The sequence below is a fragment of the Zingiber officinale genome, chromosome 2A (assembly GCF_018446385.1).
Source record: "Zingiber officinale cultivar Zhangliang chromosome 2A, Zo_v1.1, whole genome shotgun sequence".
In the NCBI taxonomy this organism is placed as follows: domain Eukaryota; kingdom Viridiplantae; phylum Streptophyta; class Magnoliopsida; order Zingiberales; family Zingiberaceae; genus Zingiber; species Zingiber officinale.
This window is the reverse complement of record NC_055988.1, coordinates 162,392,299-162,413,308: the sequence shown is the minus strand read 5'-3', so window position 1 is coordinate 162,413,308 and position 21,010 is coordinate 162,392,299. Positions and strand designations below refer to the sequence as shown.

At 37.2% G+C, this 21,010-nt stretch overlaps 1 protein-coding gene across 1 annotated transcript; it reads right to left on the bottom strand.

The window, feature by feature from the left end:
* Positions 1 to 16,791: 16,791 nt before the first annotated feature.
* Positions 16,792 to 20,719, bottom strand: LOC122042962 (ADP,ATP carrier protein 2, chloroplastic-like). The gene is made up of 5 exons (XM_042603372.1): positions 19,786 to 20,719; positions 18,923 to 19,189; positions 18,691 to 18,834; positions 18,276 to 18,623; positions 16,792 to 17,454 (listed from the first exon to the last, which is right to left on the bottom strand). The coding sequence occupies exons 1-5, from the start codon at positions 20,599 to 20,601 to the stop codon at positions 17,056 to 17,058; spliced, it is 1,974 nt and encodes a 657-aa protein (XP_042459306.1). The 5' UTR covers positions 20,602 to 20,719; the 3' UTR covers positions 16,792 to 17,055.
* Between the last annotated feature and the right edge of the window lie 291 nt (positions 20,720 to 21,010).

The window sequence follows — 21,010 nt, the reverse complement described above, 5'->3', positions numbered from 1 at the left end:
CAAAAACTTTAGGAAACCCAATTTTAGAAGTTTTGAGGTTCAAATATTCAAAATTTGAAACAAACCTCAACCTAAACTTCAACTTAGCCTTCCTTAACCAATCCATCCTTGTTTTCACATGAAAACACCCTTTCTATGTATACACATGTATTTTTAGGGGTTTGGAAAGGTTATCTAGACTAAAATAGATTCAAAGATGCTGAAATCAGGCCTTCCCAGCCAAAACCAGCAACTTGGATCGATTGAAGTTGGGTTCCAATCGATTGAACCTTTCTGAATCGATCCACTGATCGATTCAGAATCCCTGGATCGATCGGCTGATCGATCCAACGAGCTTCTGCTCGCGGGAATTGCCGTTTGAATCGATCCATGGATCGATTCAGGAACTCCAATCGATCCATGGATCGATCGGAGCTCTGATAGTTGCTGAAATTCCATTTCAGTCAACTTCAGAAACCCTTAGAAAATTCTACAAAAATCCAAAAATTATGAAATTTCGTGTAGACATTATTTAGGGCGTTTACTATCACGGAAAAATAGTTTTCTATGAAAATACTTCATATTTTCAACGATTGACACAAACTTGAAAACTTGCAAAAACTTTAGTGTTTTCTTCAAGTTTGTGTCTAACTATTCAATGGTGATTACTATCAAAAGATAGCCTTCACCAAGGTTTTCCAAAATCATTTTGAAAAAATTTTCAAAACCAATATCCCATCATGTTCCTTGGGCATAATGCACATGACTTGTACATTAGCTTTCCCAATGATGGGAAAACACATAACTATGTGTTTTGATGAAATTAAAACTCAAAGGAATGCACTAAATCAACATCTTGAGCTTTGTTCATCATCCTAACATCTCACTTGTATATAATGTGCACTAAAACACATACAAGTCACCTTATAGTCTTTGTGAGAAGTAGATTTTGGTTTTGCCCTAATCTAGGGATCATGCATATCTATCTAGGTATTTTAGAGATATTAGACATCCACCTAGGATATCACTTGTTAATAAGTGTTGTTAAATGCCAGTTGTCCTTAATTACAAGGAATTAAACTTAATGCATGATTATGTTATGGCATACATCAAAGTAAAATAATTTTCAAAAGAAAAATATTCTATAACTACATGATGTATGAATATCATGACATGGTATTTTTGGATTTTTCATAATAAAACATGAATGCAAAGCTAGACATGATGTCATGGCATATGATGGGCAAATAATCATGGCAAGATTTAACATAAATAAAATATACCTAGATTAACTATCTAAGTATCCTTAAAGTCTTAGCTAAACTTACAACTTAAACCTAGATTGCCCTAAAGTGCTTCAAGAGAATGCCAAAACCTAAATTGGCATTTCTAATTTCCTTGATTTAATGTATGCCAATTGAAAATAAACATGTCCTCAAATGTTGGCATATTCCATTTTTCCTCAAGAGTGATTACATAAATCAAGGCCCGGATTGCCTTAAATTTCCAAGAGAATACCAAAATCCCAACTTGGTATTTCTCAAGGTTTTCCCAATTTGTGCCATTTTAAGATAAAATCAATTTTTCACCATTTGACACATTTTACTCTTTCAAGGAGGAATCAATAGGTCCATTTCATTTTCAAAGGTTAACTAAAACCTTGAAAATGCTCCTTGAGTGTCAATTTCCTCAAAGTTGGGTTAACTACCCTTCTAATCGGAGTTGACACTCTCTAACCCATCTATGGGGTAGAGAAGATGCTCCTAGGAACCCAACACCTATTGGTGCTCCTTGGATGCTCTAGGTATTCACTAGGGATAACTTCCCTAGATACCTTCCTAGTGACCTTATTTGGCTTCTTGGAAGCCTTGGTCACACTTTCTAGGTCAACTCTAGGGATAGCCTCTCTTGTGACCTTGTTTGTAACTTTCTTAGACTTCTTAGAAGCCTTAGTCACGTTTATTGCAAAAATACTCTTAGGGATGACTTCCTTAGTATTTTTGGCTTGACCACTAGACCTAGGGTTTGTTCCATAACTATATGGAACTCTATGGTAAGAGGGCACATCCTTCTTAGCCTTTGGCTTGTATCCCAAACCTCTATGGCCATTGGATGGCTTTTGTACCCCTAAACCTAGGTTATGCTCATTTTGCCCTAATAGGATATTTTCCATCCTTTTTAGGGTCTTTTCAATTTTATCAAGTCTTGACCTCAAGACTTGATTTTCCATCACTAAGTCCTTAGTTTTTGGTTTTCCATTAAGTTCATGAGCATTTTTGTTTCTAGGCTTGTAGCTGCAATCCTTAGAGTTTTTGCCTAGACTTTTACCTACATTCCTAGTCTTAGGTGTAGTAGTTTTAGCATGAAAAGCTATATGTTTTTCTTTAACGCTATCATGCTTTCTATTTTCATGGTAAATAGCATTAAAATGATAGAAATTTGACCTAGTATGCTTTTTACCATTTTGTAAGGGAATAGGCTCAATGAAAGTTACCTTCCTTTTTACCTTAGAGGCTCCCCCTTGACTAGTGCCTCCTTGAGCCGTGACCACCTTCTTCCCCTTGGGGCATTGACTTCGGTAATGCCCCTTTTGATTGCAAGAGAAGCATATGATATGCTCCTTGCTCTTCTTCGTTCCGGGGATGGTCTCCTTGGGCTTCACCTTGCCCTTTTGTGCCACTTGGCCCTTTTTCTTGGTCAATTTAGGGCACTTGCTCTTGTAGTGCCCATGTTCCCTACACTCAAAACATATTATATGATTTTTATTATTAATTGAAATATTTATACCTTTGCTTGTAGGGGTGACATCTTTTTCTTTGGATCCAGAGGTAGAAACTTCCTTTTGATAAGACCTTGATTCTCCTCCATTTGATTTTTCTTGACTTGTGGAGGTTAGAAGCTTCTTCCTCCTCTTCTTCTCTTGACCCGGATGTAGAAGCTTCTCCTTCTTCTTGATCCGGTGTCACCAAGGATTGCTCCCCCTCAATCCTAGAGGTGGAGGCTTCATCATCTTGAATATGAAACAAGGTGTATGCTCCCTCCTTGTTCTCTTCATTGCTTTCCCTTGAAGATGAGGCTTCTTCTTGGACTTCATCTTCGGAGGTTGAGCATCTCTCAACCTCGGAGTCCTTCTCTTGATCTTGCTCCAAAGAGTCACCCTCTCTGGATACTTCTTGCTCTTGTACAGTGGAGGGGATCTCTTCATGAAGCTTGGCCAATTTGCTCCATAGTTCCTTTGCATCTTCAAATTCTCCAATTTTGCAAAGGATGGTGCTTGGCAATAAATTGACCAAAAGCTTGGTCACTTTGTCATTGGCCTCGCACCTTTGGACTTGCTCTTGGCTCCACTTGCTCCTTTTGAGTACTTTGCCCTTGGAATTTGTGGGAGCTTCAAAACCTTCCATGAGAGCAAACCATTGCTCTATCTCCATCATAAGAAAATTTTCGATTCTTGATTTCCAAGAATCGAAGCTTGTAGATGAATATGGTGGAGCCACCCTTGTGTCAAATCCAAGTCCATCTTGGAATTGCATCTTGAAGTTGAGCTTGATAAAATCTTGAACTTGAAGAATTTGCTCCAACTTCTTCACCCTCTAGCTTTTCTTGTTATGCTTGACCCTTCCGGCGATGATTCCGGTGAAGAGCGGCCTCGCTCTGATACCACTTGTTAGGACCAAAAGTAGCTAGAGGGGGGGTGAATAGCTCGTCGCGTTCGCTCGGTGCTTGGCATTGCTCGGCGTTGCTTGTTTCTTCAAGAATATGCAGCGGAAAATACAGAAACAAATACAACCACGCTAACACTAGGATTTTACTTGGTATCCACCTCCAAAGGAGGTGACTAATCCAAGGATCCACACCACGCACGCACCCTCCACTATGAAACACTCCTTTTCGGTAACTACCGAGGGCGGAGAAGCCCTACAAGACTCTCGGTACAAGAAGAAGGAAAGGGAAACAAAATACAAGCACAAAGCTTACAATGAATGCAGAAAACCCTAACCCTAGCTTCTCTTCTTGCCTTTGATCCGCCTCTTGACTCGGAGAGCTTCCAAGAACCTTCAAGAACTGGCGATCATGAGCTTTGAGAGTGCTGTGGAGGAGCTGGCGAAGATCTGAGATGAAACAGTGAAGAGATGCCGCAGCCATCGCATGCCTGCAGCTATAAATGACGCCAACGGTCGGATCCCGATCGATTCGAATGTTCCCAATCGATTGGGGAGGCTTTGGATCGATCCATGGATCGATCCAGAGCGCCTCTGTGCTCTTGGAAAAACGCCTGGATCGATCCACAGATTGATCCAGCGCTTATCGCGCGAAGCAGCCGCGTCCCAATCGATCCAGAGGCTTTCTGTTCGCTGGGAGAAGCCTGGATCGATCCACTGATCGATCCAGCTCCTGGATCGATCCACTGATCGATCCAGCTCCTGGATCGATCCCCTGATCGATCCAGCGCTTGGTTTTTGCCCAAAACCAAGTTCCAAGACTCCCAAACCAACATTCGGTCAACCTTGACCTGTTGGTACATCATGCCTAGCATCTGGTCACTCCCTTGACCTGCCAGGACTTCCCACCAAGTGTCCGGTCAATCCCTTTGACCCACTTGGACTTTTCTCGTCGTGCCAAGTATCCGGTCACTTCCTTGACCTACTAGGACTTCCACCAGATGTCTGGTCAATCCCTTTGACCCATCTGGATTTCCTCGTGCCAAGTATTCAGTCAATCCTTTGACCTACTTGGACTTCTCAACACCAGATGTCCGATCAATCCTTGATCCATCTGGATTTTCCCTTGCCTGGCTTCACTCACCAGGGCTTCCACCTAGCTTCACTCACTAGGGTTTTCCATCTGCCTGGCTTCACTCACCAGGACTTTCATACTGCCTAGCTTCACTCACTAGGACTTTCACCTGGCTTCACTCACCAGGATTTTCCTTCTGCCTAGCTTCACTCACCAGGACTTTCATTCTGCATAGCTTCACTCACTAGGACTTCCTTCTGCCTAACATCCCAGTTAGGACTTCCTAGTCAAGTATCTCGTCAACCTTGACCTACTTGGACTTCTCAATCAGTATCTTATTGTCAAAAATCTAAACCCAAACCAAGACTTAGCTTGGTTAACCCGGTCAACCTTGACCTGAGGGATATTGCACCCAACAATCTTGGGATAACAATGAAGCAAAAAATAATAAATAATTCATATGGACATCCTTTAAATAACCAAAAGATTCTTTTACATAAAATTTCATCATGTGTAGCTGGTTCATAAGGTAAACTAATTATAAGACCTTCCCGCACAAAGCTTGATGTTGAAACTCCAATCTTCTTGGAGAGAATTCATGGGGATATTTGTGGACCTATACACCCACCATGTGGACCATTTAGATATTTCATGGTATTGGTTGATGCTTCAACTAGATGAGCACATGTTAGTTTGCTTTCATCTCGAATATAACCTTTGCTAAACTATTTGAACAAATTATTAAACTATGAGCTCAATTTCCTGATTAATCAATCAAGGCAATTCGTCTTGATAATGCTACTGAATTTAAGTCATAAGCATTTGATGACTATTATATGTCAATCAGAATTTTAGTGAGTCATATGTTCATAAATGGAATAATATAGCAGAACCATTTATTAAATAATTGCAATTAATTGCTAGACCACTACTCATGAAAACAAAACTTTCATCTTCTATTGGGGTCATGTCATAATACATATTACATCATTGATTCGTGTAAGACCAACTAATTATCTCCAATACTCACCGTTACAACTTGACTATGGTCAAGAACTTGATGTAGATATACAGTTATTTTATTCGATAAGAATAAATTCATCTTTAGTAGGATATGTAGATGCAGGTTATCTTTTAGATCCACATAAAGCTAGATCCCAAACAGGTTATGTGTTTATATGAGGAGACATTGTTATAACATGGAAGTCAACAAAATAAACTTTAACAGTGATATCATCAAATCACTCCGAAATTATTGCAATGCATAAAGCAACTCGAAAATGTATATGGTTGAGATCCATAATGCTACATATTCAAGAATCATGCAGACTAATAACAACTAAAGGAGGTTATATTAAAGGGGATAAAGCAAAGCATATTTTTACCAAAATTCTTCTACATATATGAACTTTAGAAGAAAGATGATATTGATGTCCAACAAATTCATTCTAGAGATAATGTAGCTAATTTATTCACAAAAGCATTACCGACGTTGACATTCAAGAAATTGATGTATAAGATAGGAATGCATTAATTAAGAGATCTTTAGTGATTGAAATCAGGAGTATATACTACTATACTATTTTTCTTTCGTTCAAGTTTTTTCCAGTGATTTTACTAGTAAGTGTTGGTGCAATCGACCTCCAAGGTTTTAATGTCCGACAAATATGTTTAAGTATGTTTAATGGAACTTGATCATGGGAAGTCCTAGTCATGGCTAGGCAAGGGTGAGAAGTCAACTGAGTCTTGGAAAGTCCTAGTTGTAGGCTAGGCAAGGGAAATTTCGGTATATCGTGGAAGTCAGGTGGATAGGTCTAGAGGACCTGATCCCTGGGTAGCCGAATACTGAGGCAAGGAAAATCTCGATATATCATGGAAGCCAAGTGGATAGGTCTGGAGGACTTGATCCCTGGGTAGCCGAATACTAAGTCTTGGTGAGTGAAGCCAAGTGGTGAAAAACCTAGGGGGAGATAACCTTAGGTAACGAGAAGTCTTGGAGGAGTGAACTCCAAGCAAAGTTGATCGGATGGTTTTCGGTCGATCGGCACGGTCGACCGGACCAGCGGATCTCGGTAAATCTAGGTTTAGGTTTATCATTATATTATGCATTATTATTGTTGTTGGCTAATATAGTATTGCAGGAAAGGTCTTAGTGGATCAGGCGATCAGACACTGAGCAGGCAAAGTCCAAACATGTCTGGAGGACCATATTCGGCAGGTAAGTTGAAGTAAACAACTGGAGGAGCGACAGTGAGGTCGGGTTCCTGAAGGGAACAACCTAAGGTCGCTGATCCAACTGAAGAAACCGGGAAGGTTTCCAAGTTGAGATCAAGATAGTTCTACTGTCCTACATTACTCATGCATTATTATATTGTTGTGCTAACATCTGTTTTGTAGGATTACTGTCTAACAATGTTTTGCAGGTTCGGTTGGATCGGTCGACCGAACCGGAGGATCGGTAGACCAAACCATGATGACTCAGCACAGGCCAGTTCATCAGTATCGATCAGAAGCAAAAGGAAATAGAGTTGATTAGTCGACCAAACCTGGGGATCGGTCGACCGAACAAATCAACATTAATGGAGCATTAAATGTGGATCTCGGTTGATTTCGACGAATAGGGAAGGAGCCTATTCGATCGACCGAAAAATGGGATCGGTCGACTGAACCCTTAATGAGCAATTAATGCCAAAGATCGAGCCAGTGTCAGACTCCAACCAGGAAGGAAGGGAGCTGGTTCGGTCGACCGAATAGAGGGATCGGTTGACCGAACGACCATTACATCTATAAAAAGAGGCTCGAGGTTTGAGGCTTATAGAACACTTTCTGATCGACTGAAGTTCTCTTCTGCAAGTTGCTCGTGCTACAAGTCTTCATCAGCTTTGCAAGTCACTCCGTCTGATAGTGCTGACCAAAGCTTCAACTCCATTACTTGTCGGTATATTTTATGAGCTTGCATTGTAATTAACTTAAGCAAGATAGTAGGTTGTTACTACCTTGCTCATTTTATACGTTCTGCTTCTTTCCAAGGATTTCGGAAAGAAGGGTTATAGTGGATTGCCCATCAGTGCGATCAAGGGTCGCGGACCTTCGAGTAGGAATCGACCTAGACTCCGAACGAAGTAAACAAGCTTCTCTTTCTTTTTTACTTTCCGCTGTGCATGACTCTGCTTTCAAAGAAAAAGAGAACTTTTAAAAAGGTGCGATATTCACCCCCTCTCCCCCTCTATCTCACTCATTCGATCTAACAGTAAGGTTTTAAAGAGGTAACATTGGATTCTCCATCAATCATATGAGGGAGAGTGCTATAATAGATGATTGATTTAATTTGATTGTTGATTGATGAATTATTGTATTATTCCATATTTGTATCACTCCACCTATCTTATAAATAGGGGTATTTGATAGAAACAAAATATAAGATAATTCTCTCTTCTATTCTCTTCTACTATTAAATTATAACAGGTTTGATTTTGTACTATTAATTCTTCTTTTATTAAGAAAACATTTGTTGTAAAGAGTTAGATCTAAAAAAAAATTATTGTAGGGCTAATTATAAGAATGAATTCTCACAACATATTAACACTGTAATATTATTGTAGGGCACCTTCTATGCTCGAGCAGGCTTCCGCTCTAGCTTTTCATCCCTTGAGTGTCACGTACGTTCTTCTTGTCTACTGGTGTACTCTTTCGCAGCACTTCATCCCTCGGATGCACCGAGCCCGTCGGCTCCCTTCCTGTGCCATCATTCTCGCTAGTTGCGTCTTTCACTCGACTTCCTGTGCTCCTAAGCTCCTGCACACTTAGACACAGGGATCAAATCAAGACAGGACCTAACTTAACTTAGTTGATCACACCAAAACAACCACAGGGTCCAACACCTATATTGGGTTCCAATTTTTTTTTGATTAAACTCTAATTTTTTTAATTATTAGGATAGAAATTGTCTTAATTAAAAAATATTTTTTTAGTTTTTCTGCTGGAATTTCAAGTTGAAAATTTTTCTATGCTGGTGAGTTAATCTACAACAAAAATTGTTTCAAATTTTGTTCACTGTTGAATTATTTTTTTATAAAATTATTAACAAAAATCATACCTTGAATTTCAATTTATTTTGTAAACTTAAATTTTGAAAATCTTATTTTCTGTGATAAAACATAATAGTCTCTATCCTTAAAAATATTTTCAAAATTTTTTGAATAATGTCTGATTTATTACAAATTAGTTTTTGAAAAGATAATTGTTAATATTAAAAATTCAAGAAAATAGAAATTTTAAAAATTTTATTTTTCTGCCGTTAAACAATGTGTCTCATACATCAAAGAAAAATAATAGAATTGTTTTGAAATTTTCAAGATTTTCAAAACCGATAAGTAATTTTTAAAATTATTTTTGTCAAAATAGGAGATTAATTAGTAAAAATAGAATATTTTTAAAATTATTTCTGAAAAAATACTAGCTTACAAGTAATTGTTGTAATGTACCTCTCAAAAAGTTTTTCAAATTTTTCTAACAGTGTACTTTATTTTTTTCCAAATTTTTTCTTGATTTTTTTAATGTGATCAAAAGGAGAGAAATAAGTAAGAGTTACGAGGATTAAGGGAGAGTTAGGATAATTCCCATAATTTTTATCCTTGTATTGATTTTGTAATTAACTTGTTTAATTCATTTTGTTACTATATTATTTCATTACATTTTTAACCCTAACTTAAACTTGGATTGATGCACATTAAAAAGGAAGATATTGATAGTATCCCGGGGGTAGTTTTAATGTAGTCAACCAAGTTCAGTTAGATCCTATTATGTTTGATCCTTGTGTCTAACTGTGTAGGAGCTTAGGAACACAAGATACGGAGTGGGAAGGGAGTGGACAAGCTCGGTTTATCCGAAGGACAAGATGTTGTGGAAGAGTACATCGATAGATGAGAAGGATGTGCACGGAGTTCAAGGGACGAGAAGCTGGGAAGGAAGCTTGCTCGAGGAGAAGGTCGGAGTTGGGTTCGGGTGAGCTCAACTCCGGTTAACTGGAGAATTACCTACACGAAGAACTACGCGAAGAGATCAGCTTTGAGTTGAGTTGTCCTGAGAAAGGCTCCTTCCATGCCTGGAAGGCTCCTTCAATGAACAGTACGAAGGTGCTTTCCCGCCTTTGAAGGCGCCTTCGCTAGCCGTTAGCCGAGGATAAAATTTTATCCTTGGCAGATAAAATTATATCAAATGGAAAGCGCCTTAGACCTCATTGGAGGCGCTTTCAAGCTGTGAATAACTTTTTCTAGGGGCTATAAAAAGACCCCTGGGTCTAATAAATAATTAACAATTCTAGTATTTATTTCCTAGCAACTTTTTGAGCATTTAACAAGTATAAGAGGCTTCTTTGTCTTCACCAAAGGAGACTTTTTTGAGTACTTTTATTTATCTTGGATTAATAACCACCTAGGTTGTAATTAATTAACTCTTTTGCCTCTTTTCTTTTAAAGTTGTTCATTTATTTTTATTATAATTATGCTACTGCTACTAATCTGAGTTGAAAGATTGGGAAATGCTTGTTTGATTTTCACATAGACAATTCATGCTCTCCCCCCTCTTGTCAGCCCCGTTGCTCCAACATAAATGATATTCATGGTAAGGAAGTTCAAAAGTTTTTTTAAAAAAACTAATAAGTTTAATCAAGTGCAGGATAACAGAAGGAAAAGAAAGGTAAGATGCTACTACTGCAATGAAGGACACGTCAAAGATAGCTGTCCAAAATTAAAGAACAAGGAGAAGAACAATAAGTTGATCCAAACAAAGCATAGAAACCTAAAGGCGACGTGGGACGAAATGTCGCCAGAGTCAGAGATCGAAGCACACACCTAACTTGCATTGATAGCAAGTCACCAAGAAGAAGATGAAGCAAGCTCATCCGCAATGAGCATCGAGAGCATCGATGAAGAGGAACAACGTCAGAAGGAAGCAACACTACAGGGGGATCTTCAGATTAAGGGATCGACGAGATAAGTCAGTTATGTTCCTTACATCCTGACAAGTTGTACAAGTTTATAAAAATCTTGTCTAAAACTTCTTGTGAATTATAAAATAAAAATAAAAAATTATTAAAAGAAAATACTGAGTTAAAAGGAACCTTATAGCAATATCTTGTCGATTGGAAGATTTCGATAAACTAAAAATAAAAAATTAAAAATTAAAAGTAGAAATAGAGAATCTAAAGAATTCTATATTTTCGAATATTACTATTTCAAATTTCAAAAAGTATCAAGGACTAAATTGATAATTTAGATACCACAAGGGCCAAATAAGAAAATTATCACATAAATATGTTATTAAAAATATTTTGATCAATCCAGTAGGAAAGAATTTGTTTTGGATTTCAAAATTATACTTAGATTAAATTTTTATGCATATCTCACTTTTAAATTAATTTATTTTTTTCTTAAAATTGACTAACATTCTAATAAATTGTTTTGTTTAAATTCTGTTGAAATTAAGTAGATAGTAATTTTCCTAAAAAAGTTGATTTCATCTCTTATTGGTAAAAAAATTTCTAGAATTTTCTATTCAATATATTATTTAATAAATTTTCTAACAAAAATTATATTTTTTATTTAAAATATTTCTCAAGATTATCTTTGTAAACTTTATTTTTTCTATGAAATTTTATCATGTTCTATATCTAAGAAAATTTTTCTATAATTTTTTGTTCGTTGGTGAATTTTTTATGAATTATTTATCCAAATATAAATTTTTAACATTAAAATTTTTTGAAAAGTTAATTTTTGAAAAATTATTTTTTTTGCAAAGCAACTTGATATAATACATATTCATAAATTTCTTTTAAAGATTTTTTGAGTTTGAAAACTATTTTAAAGTAATTTTTAAATAAAATACGTCTTTATATAGAAAAGAATTTATTACTACTTAAATTAATTTCAGTTTTTTGTGAAAATTTTATCTCTGGTTTGGATATGGATGTTTAACCACTATAAAAATTTTCATAATTTCCCTATGATTAAAAATATTTTTTAAATTATTTTTTCCAAAAATGTTTTAACAATTGTAAAAATTCAATTTTTCAAAATTCAAAGTTTAAGATTTTTTAGATGATAGTCACTATAATTTTATCTCTTAGACTCTATTTTAAATTTACTTCAAGTTATTTTCATATCATATCCATATTTTTAATGTGATAAAAGGGAGAGAATTAGAGGTTAAGTCTAGGAGAGGGTACATTTTGATTTGTAAATCATATACCTGCTATTTTTTCTATTATACTTGTTATTTTTACTATTATTTATTTTTAGTTTACTCTAACTTAACTTGGGTTGCTCACATCAAAAAAGGAGAGATTGTAAGTACCCCGTGATAGTTTTGATGTGATCAGCTAAGTCAAGTTAGGTCCTGTTGTGGTTTGATCTTTGTGTCTAAGTGTGCAGGAACTTAAGAGTACAAGAGGTTGGGCGAAACACATAGCTAGCGAGGAAGACGACATGAGAGAGAGTCGACGGGCCAAGTGCATTCGAGGGACGAGGAGCTGCGGAAGAGTACACTGGCGGACGAGAAGGAAGCGCGTGACATTTCCGAGGGACAAGAAGCTGGAGCAGAAGCTTGTTCAAGGAGAATGCAAGAAAATGAGTTCGGATGAGCCCTATTTCGGATGGCAGAAATCACCCATGCAAGAGGAGCTAGAGCGGAATATCCGGACCAAAAGTCAACATGAAGTTGACTCTGGGCACCTAGAGCTATAACGAGTGCCCGGACTTAGGGCCCCCGGAACCCCAGGGCAGCCAGGGTGCCTCGAGCTCGTGCCCTAGTTGAGCGCTAGTTCAACCCGGTCTAGGTGCCCGGACTTGGTTTAGGCGTCGGGACCAGAAATCTTGTCAAAACACCAGCTGTTGCGATTTATTGCTCATGGATAAAATTTTGTCCACACCTAGGCACCCGGAACTCTTCTAGGCGCTCGGATCAATGCTATAAATATAGCCCCGATTTCAGTAGTTAAAAAAAATAACACTTGTAAAAGAGTTTTTTTTCTGTTCTACTACTGTGTGAGCTGTCAACGTTGTAAGAGGACTACTTTGCCTACAGAAGATCGTCATAGTGAGCTTTATTTACCTTGGATTAGCAATTCTCTAATTGTAAAAACCAAGTAAATTTTTGTGCCTCTGTCTTTTAATTAATTTGCTTCCTATTTCTTTTTTGTACAAGTGGTTGTGTTGATCAAGCTATAAGATCGAGAAAGATTTGCATTTGTATTTTCAGGCAATTCACCCTCTCTTGCTGGCCTCAAGGGATCTACATGCTGAAAATCACTAATCGTCCATAATAAGATAGCATGTAATGTAAAATTAGTTTTACTTGCAACATCACAAGTCTCCGAGCATATATTCCATAATTCATCCAGTTCAGCAATCAGAAGTTGCAAGAAAATATTTATCTTCCCTTTTAGATATGTTGGACCTGAAATAAATACAATAAGGAACATGAATTCGTCTTTCATGTACATCCATGGTAATAAGTTGTATGTTGTTAATATAACTGATCATGATGAATATTGATGTCCCAACTAACTAAATGATTGAAATTCATCTGTAGAAAGTCTCAGTCTCATATTATGTGGTTTATTACAAAGGAGAAAAATGTTGTATCAAGATATTTTCATACAGAAGAGTCACAATGATGACATCTTATTCCTCCTCCATGTATATGCTTATGATGCTACCTCATGTGGCATGCTATTACAGCAAATGCATACAAACGTTGAAGTCTGACAGTTAATGGGAACTAATACATAACTTTATGTGTAATTTTTTTCTTCTTCTTCCCTGGCATGCGACTACTATGCTTATAATGAGGGTGAGTACGGATTCTGCATTCAATCATTTCACTATCTTCATTCCAAAATATCATACAGTTATTAATGCAACAATAAATCTTCTCTATAGACAAACTTAAATCTCTGACCAATTTCTTTATACTGTAGAAACTATCAGTCATTAGATAATCAGTAGGGAGTAACTCTGATATCAATTGACAAATATCATCGTAACATCGTTTTGAGACATGATGTTTTGCCTTGATGTTTAATATCTGATAGTTGAGAATGACTAGATGGAATGTCATCTCACATTTCTCTTTTACTAGCTTTTAACATGTCATATAGTTGCTGAACTTCAGGTGTTGGTATTTCATTTATATTAGAATGGTCAACTGCATTCATTGCGTCGTGGACCATTGATTGCATTATATTGTCATTATATGATATTTCCCCTAAAGCAGTTGTGTCAGATAAAAAAGCAATTGAAGTTCCAATTGGTTCTGAAAAACAAGACTCCCTGTGATAGTACCAGCTATAGTAATCTAGAACAAATCCTTTTTTACAAAGATGTACTTTTACAGTATCCTCATTATGGAAAGTTTTATTTTTACATTTGGAATAATTACACGAACAATATAATTCAACACCATTCATATATTCTATATGACTCTTAATAAAGTTCACAAACTCTTCAACTCTAGTAAAATATTCATTTCAGATAATCAATTTTCTAATCTATTGTACATTTAAGCTTTGTTTATGTATATTATATCTCAATGAGCATAAAATTTCTAACATTATCAACACAAGTATAATAAATTTATGATCTAATTTAGTAATATAGAATTAACTTTTTACCTAATTTGTTGTGAATCATTAGTAATAAGTTTTTTTCAATCTAGACTGAGCTAGCTGGAGACGAGTTCGCGATAGCCACGTGGCCATCCCCACGGCCGGCCGGGGCCAAGATGGCCGAGAGCAACCTTGCTGTGGCTGAGCAAACTCATGGCCAAGGGGCCGCAAGCAAGCCAACGAAGTTGGAGAGGAGCTAGAGAGAAGAGAGTCTTACCGAAGCAAGAGAGGAGCCAGAGAGAAGATGCATCGGTGAGAAGTCATGCCGGAGAAGTTGCAGTCGAGATTGAAATAACACGAGGAGAAGGAAGGGGGTTGGGTCGAGTAAATTAGGGCAAATTTACCGACTGAATCCAAATTCAATTGGTAAAATACCGATGGAATATTAATTCAGTCACTCTTTTACTGACTAGATTTGGATTCAATCAGCAAAATATAATTCACCAATTGAATCCTAATTCAGTTGGTAAACTATTTTTGCCGACTGAATTAGGATTCAATTGGTATTTCGTCGACGGATTTATGATTCAGTTGCTAAAATCCTATTAAATTGACTCTAATTCAGCCTAATGTGAATTTTGAAAAATATGTCAAATTCACCAACTGAATTAGAAATCCATCGGCGAAATACCGACTGAATCCAAATTCAGTTTTTTTTTTTTAGGAATTCAGTCGGTATGTTACTGACTGAATTCAGTCGACAACATACCGATTGAATTTGGATTCAGTCAGCAATTCAGTCGGCAAATCCAAATTCATTGACTAAATTAGAATTCAATCAATATTTTATCGACTGAATCCTCGTTCAATTGGTAAATCTAAATTCACTTACTGAATTAGAATTCGATCAATATTTCACAGATGAATTTCTAGTTCGATCGATAAAATTATATTATTGTGATGGAATTAAAATATGTCGCTAATTTTGTAACTATTTGAAAATATTAGTTGCAAATCACAGTTGTCGCCCCAAATTTTGGTTGTGAGCTTGACTCTTGTTGTGAGTCAGGGCGGCTATCCAATTTGTCCTTTTTCTTATCTTTCTTTCATATCGTTCTCCTTTACTCTTTTCCTCCTTTCTTAGGTTTTTCCTTTCCACTAATGATTTTTTCCATATTGAATTCTTTTCCTTAGTGGTGTAATCGAGCCGAGCGGAACTCTTGAATGTTTACGAGTTAACGAGCCGAGTATTGTGAAACTTGAAATTCGTTTGTTTATCTTAACGATCCTCATTAAACGAGTTCAAACGAACTTTTATCGAATCTAATTTCGAATAGCTTATGAACGACTTGATTCATTTATACCCCTACTTTTCCCTTCGTCCATTCTTCAAGGTAAATAGAGTATTAAAGAAACTTCTTTTGTATTTACGTATTTGTTAAACAATTGTCGTTTAAAGTTCCACGGAATATGTATCCTTGTCAATTACCTTTTCATTTTATGTCAATGCATAATGGGTTCTTGTTCATTTTGATCTGAGTAGAGAAGTTGCCAATATTTTTGTATGTGCGATTTTGATAATTCATATTTAATCACAATAATTTTTAATGTCATCTAACCAATTAAAAATTATGTTAATTTAACATGTGTAGATAAAGAGTAATCATTTTTTCATCATAACAATATAATTCTTGGGATAATTTGAGGTTGGATACAAAATAATCATTTTTTCATAAAAACAATTTAATTCTTGGGCTAATTGAGTTTGTATGACTTTGCATGTTGTCCATGGAGTTGAGTGTAAAAATAATCATTTGAATGATATATTGTAGTTTTTATGAAATTATGCTATGAGTCTACATTATATTCTTAAAATTTGTATAACATATATTTTAGTGGTGATTAGGGTAGTTCCACTTATCATGTCATTTTAAGTACTTATTCATAATTATAAAATAAACTAATATGATAAATTAAATAGGATGTAGAAGAATATGATAATTTATTAACATGCAAGTAGAGTAATTATGATGATATATTTTTTTGGATGATAAGTAAATTTAAAAGAAACAATACCTTAGGGGTTTTTTTTTTTTTTTTTGGATAATCTAAGATGTTCCTAGTCTCCCCAGATTGAATTCATTCAGAGATCAACTTATACACTACATATGGAAGTGGCTTGCGATGATCAAAGGAAAGTAATCATGGAGAAGGGTGGCACCAAAGCTCGAGGATGATGGAAGCTGGTTCCATTCAACCATTGCCGCGTGCTTCAGAGAGGATTGAAGTCGAACTTCTTGATCTAAATTCATCATCTACTCCAATATGAACCTACTATGTAATGGACTGATTGTTATGGTTACCATCCTTTCGCTCAAGAAAACGATAAGAAATAATTAAGAACCAAGTTTAACTTTCAATCTCCTGACTTAAATCTTTGCTGCCAAGTTAGACACTCAGACTCGAAGAGCTAAGGAATGAAGGCGAGTAATATTTGGATATATTGTAAAACATGAATCAGTAGAGTAACTGACATAGTTCTCAAAGAGCTAATATTTGCGAACAAACATTCACACTCAGGTGCGATAAAATGTTGAAATAGGTCCCGGGTCTTACCAAAACAGGCGAGGAGAAGTAGTTTTCTCAAGTGCCTTCTTCATGTTATTCCTATATGATGCAAGACTGTAATCTAGTTCACTAGAGCATCCTTGTAATATTTACTAGGTCAGGTAATTTCACTGACCATGTTTGCCGAAGGTTTCCGAGGTAGCCTCAGATTCCAGGGCTGATTTTCGATTCAAAGGTGACCTGTTTGATAACTTCTCGCCCGATGCAGATTCAACTGCGAGCAACTCTTCAGTTTCTTCTTTTGTTGCTTCGATTGGAGAAGCATTAGACTTTTCTTTCAGCAGTTTCTCCTTCTCAAGCAGCTCCTTAGCCAAGGGTGAGAACTGGGAGTCCAGGGATCTGGCAGCACCTATCCATGCAAGAACGATGGCCAGAAGAATTCCTCCCAGGTACGGAGTCGAGTTAGCTAGCGAGCCAAATGTCAAAATCATAAATTGCTGGATCAGGGCGCCTCCCGACTTCCCTAAGGGGTTGCAGACAACATCAATAGCTGCCTTCCCTTTAACCTGTGGTTTATTTGAAAAAAAAAGGAAACGAGAAATAACTACATTAGTAAATTGAACATGGAAGCATTTGATCAAGAAAGAAGAAATATGAAAAACTCGATAATAACAGCTATTTTGTGATATTGAAAGGTACTGATGATATAGTAGTAACAAACTAATCTATTTTTCAATATAGATGCTAAAGTTATTGTCATGTGACCTGATAGTCATGGGTTCAAGTCGTGGAAACAATCTTTTACAATACAAGGTTGCGTACAATATACTCTTTCCTGAAACCCCAAGAATATTATTCAATGGATTATCGAGCAAGGATCATTAGTGTTATTTCGTCTTGAATATGTGGCTGATGCAATTCTAACATTGAATAGTCGATTAGTATGGTACAGATGAGATGCTAAAAGTTTTTGAACAAACTAAATAGTAGAGAAGAATCAACCGTTTATGCAAAACCTTACTTTGTCAGTTTATGGCATGAAAACTAAAACTATGGCTAGATACAATACGTCGGCACTGAAAAGAAGAATGAACAGGTACTAGAACAGACTTCTTTGTCAGCTATAAGGCTTAGCCTAAAAAGTATGTCATCATGAGTTTTTTTGAACTGACTGTTTACTCCAATACTAACAACTTTGCTAACCAGAACAAGAAACTAACCGATTAAAGTAAAATCTTTCATAAACAGAGAATTTTGGTAACACACCATTCTAAACCGATACAGCAAGGTTACGATAGCTCTTTTAAATAAAAAATCACAATGATTGGACCTATTTCTAAATTTGATGTAGTGTTCATAGAGGGAAAATGAAGGAGAGAACACTGACCTTCATCTCTTCATCCAAAGGAATGTAAGCCATTTCTTTGCAAGGATCAAACAAGCTGTATTTTGCACTCTTACTGAAAATATTCTGTAATGCACCCACATAAACAGCAGCAAGCAGAGGAGTAATACCGATACTTCCCAATAGAGGAGTCAAAGGCCCGCTAAACAAGATCAGTGAGAAGAACCCTACTCCTGTTAGAAGCAGAACTGTGGGAGTAATCATGGCTGCCACCCCCCAACCAAACTTTCGGAGAATCCACCTCCCTACCAACATCATTGTAAATGTTGCAATACCAGTCGCGGTGGAGAAATCACCCATGAAAGATGAATACTCATTTGGACTCGGAAACTGACAAAAAAGGTACCCAGAGATAAATTTTAAGAAATTTGACATGACTCTTACAGAAAAAGGTTACCTGCGCTTTGAGCTTTGATTTCCATGTGACTTCTACTAGGTTAATGCTGATACCATAAGCAACCACTAAAGTCGCTAGATCCCTCACATATCGAGAGGACAACAAAACCTTCAGACTCTCATTCATGCCTAGCTTTGGCTTTTCCTACACAACACATAATCAATGTTAAAAATCAATGTCAGAACAAAATATGCAAAAGTAAACATGGTCCTATATTATCTCTGAAGCAAACCTTCTTCTTGCGGTTTGATCTTGGAAGAGATGGGTCATTCACTACAAATTTGTTCACACCCCAATAGATTCCAGAAATTACAAATCCAAGAAGCACAACAATGCTCATCATTCCTTTGAGTGAAATTGCCCAACCATCAACCCCCGGTCCCAAATTCTTACGTAGATTAGAGAAGTATTTTACTGTTCTTCCAGAGAAGATGAGGGCAATATTGGCCCCAAGTCCAAACAATGGGTAGAATTCTTTGGCTTCCGCAACAGTAGTAATCTGCAAAAAAAAAGGAAGTTTTATATCTGCTGATAAATCATGGAGAAAATAGCAACATTAGGATTATGGAGTTTAGAATACATTACAAACCATGCAAACATAAACCAGTGAATCTTAAATGAAAAAGTTAGACATGTTCTTTTATCCACAAACAAGCAAAGTCTGCCATTTTGAATGTACTTCTTGATGAACATTACACCAATCAACTCGCTCAATTGATGCATGTTAATTTGACCCATAAAGAATTAATTAAAAAATGGAAAACTGAGGGAAATCATTAAACACAACTAGTATTAGTGATGCTTAACAACTTACACTTTTGCAATAAGTTGGTAATCAAATGCTAACATGATACTATAACAGTGATGTATTCAATCTCTCACAGATAGAAATTGGGACATTTCTCATAACTATGCTTGTCGGGTAAATGGTTAATCGCAGAGTCACAAAAGAAACCTTCTGCTTTTACATGGACTGAATTGAACTGATCGATCACATATTCGAAGTAACACATGTATACCAAGGAACATGCTCAATGTTAAATAATAAAATTAAGGAAACAATCAAAACAATTCCACGAAGAAATCACATATCACCTGATTGGCAAACCCCCAGAAGAGGACGGAGATGACAACACTTCCCCACAGCTCTGCCATGACATAGAAGAGGCAGAAGCTCCAAATCCTCAAAATTGCAACGGGGCCAAGGAAACTCGGACCGAGCGCCGCCAGGAGCCTGTCGGCAAGCGCCGTGGGATGGATGACATCCCGCAGAGGATACAGCAAAAAGGCAAACGCCCCAAAAAAGGCTATGAAGGGAAAGATCACGGTGTAGAAGAGAGCCTCCTTCGATAGCACGTTCGACAGCTTAGTGTACAAGAGCATGAACCCGATGGCCATCGGCAGGTTCACCCAGGTCTTCAAGAAAGGTATGATCTCGGCGCTGCTCCCCTTGGCCGTCACTACGAGCACATCCTTGGTGTCCCTGAGAATGGTATAATTGAAAAGAATACAAAAGAACATAATCCCCAAAGGAACTATCTTCTTCAGGGTTGTGATTTCGACACCCAGAAACTTAGGCTTCTCCGCCTCGCCCTCCGCGAATCCAGCGCCTCCGGCCGGAACCGCCGCCCCGGCGCTAAAGGTCGGACCTTTCCTCGGATTCCCATAAAGCGGAGAGGAAAGGAGCCGCCTTTGGGGGTCGAAGACAGCTCTCAGCACCAGAGGCGATGGGATTTTCTCCCCAGAGTCGAAGCCGTGGACAGCGTGGCTCGGCGACCGCGCGCTGAAGATCGGGGAGGCGAAACCGGCGGCGGCGAAGGGAAACCTCCGGCGGAGGGGTTGGTAGAAGGTGCGAGCTTGCGGTGCGGAAGGGAGGGAAAGGAGGCCCTGCGCTGAGATAACTCTCTCCATGATTCCGAGCGAGGTGCCAAGGGATATGTGAGTAGATACGCAGTGCCGATAACGAGCGAGGAGAGAGCAGATTTGCAAGGGGTAAAGGAGATTTAAACAGAATCCAATTGAGATGGACCTACCTCTGAATGGTTACAAAACAGTAATTTTTTCCCTCTTTATCGCTGGTTCTTCCCGAAATTGATCCGTTGACGCAGGGCATGCGCTTGTTCCTTTGAAGGCTTCCTCGTCGCGTCTGCGTTTGATCCGATTTCAACGGGTAAAGAAAGAGCTTTAGATTTATTTTTATTTATTTATTTATTATTATTTTTTACTCTGGACGATATTTTCATCAAAAATATAAAGTAAGAAAACATTATTATTTTTATTATTTAAAAATATAATATGTTAAATTAATAATAATTATCTC

Bases quoted from the DNA above. Each gene is read 5' to 3' on its own strand.
- LOC122042962 (XM_042603372.1), bottom strand. From the start codon at position 20,601: ATGGAGAGAGTTATCTCAGCGCAGGGCCTCCTTTCCCTCCCTTCCGCA. The intron at 18,624-18,690 runs GTAACCTTTTTC...CTTTTTTGTCAG, and splicing joins AATCAAAGCTCAAAGCGCAG to TTTCCGAGTCCAAATGAGTA. The intron at 17,455-18,275 runs GTCAGTGTTCTC...AATAAACCACAG, and splicing joins CTTTGGATGAAGAGATGAAG to GTTAAAGGGAAGGCAGCTAT.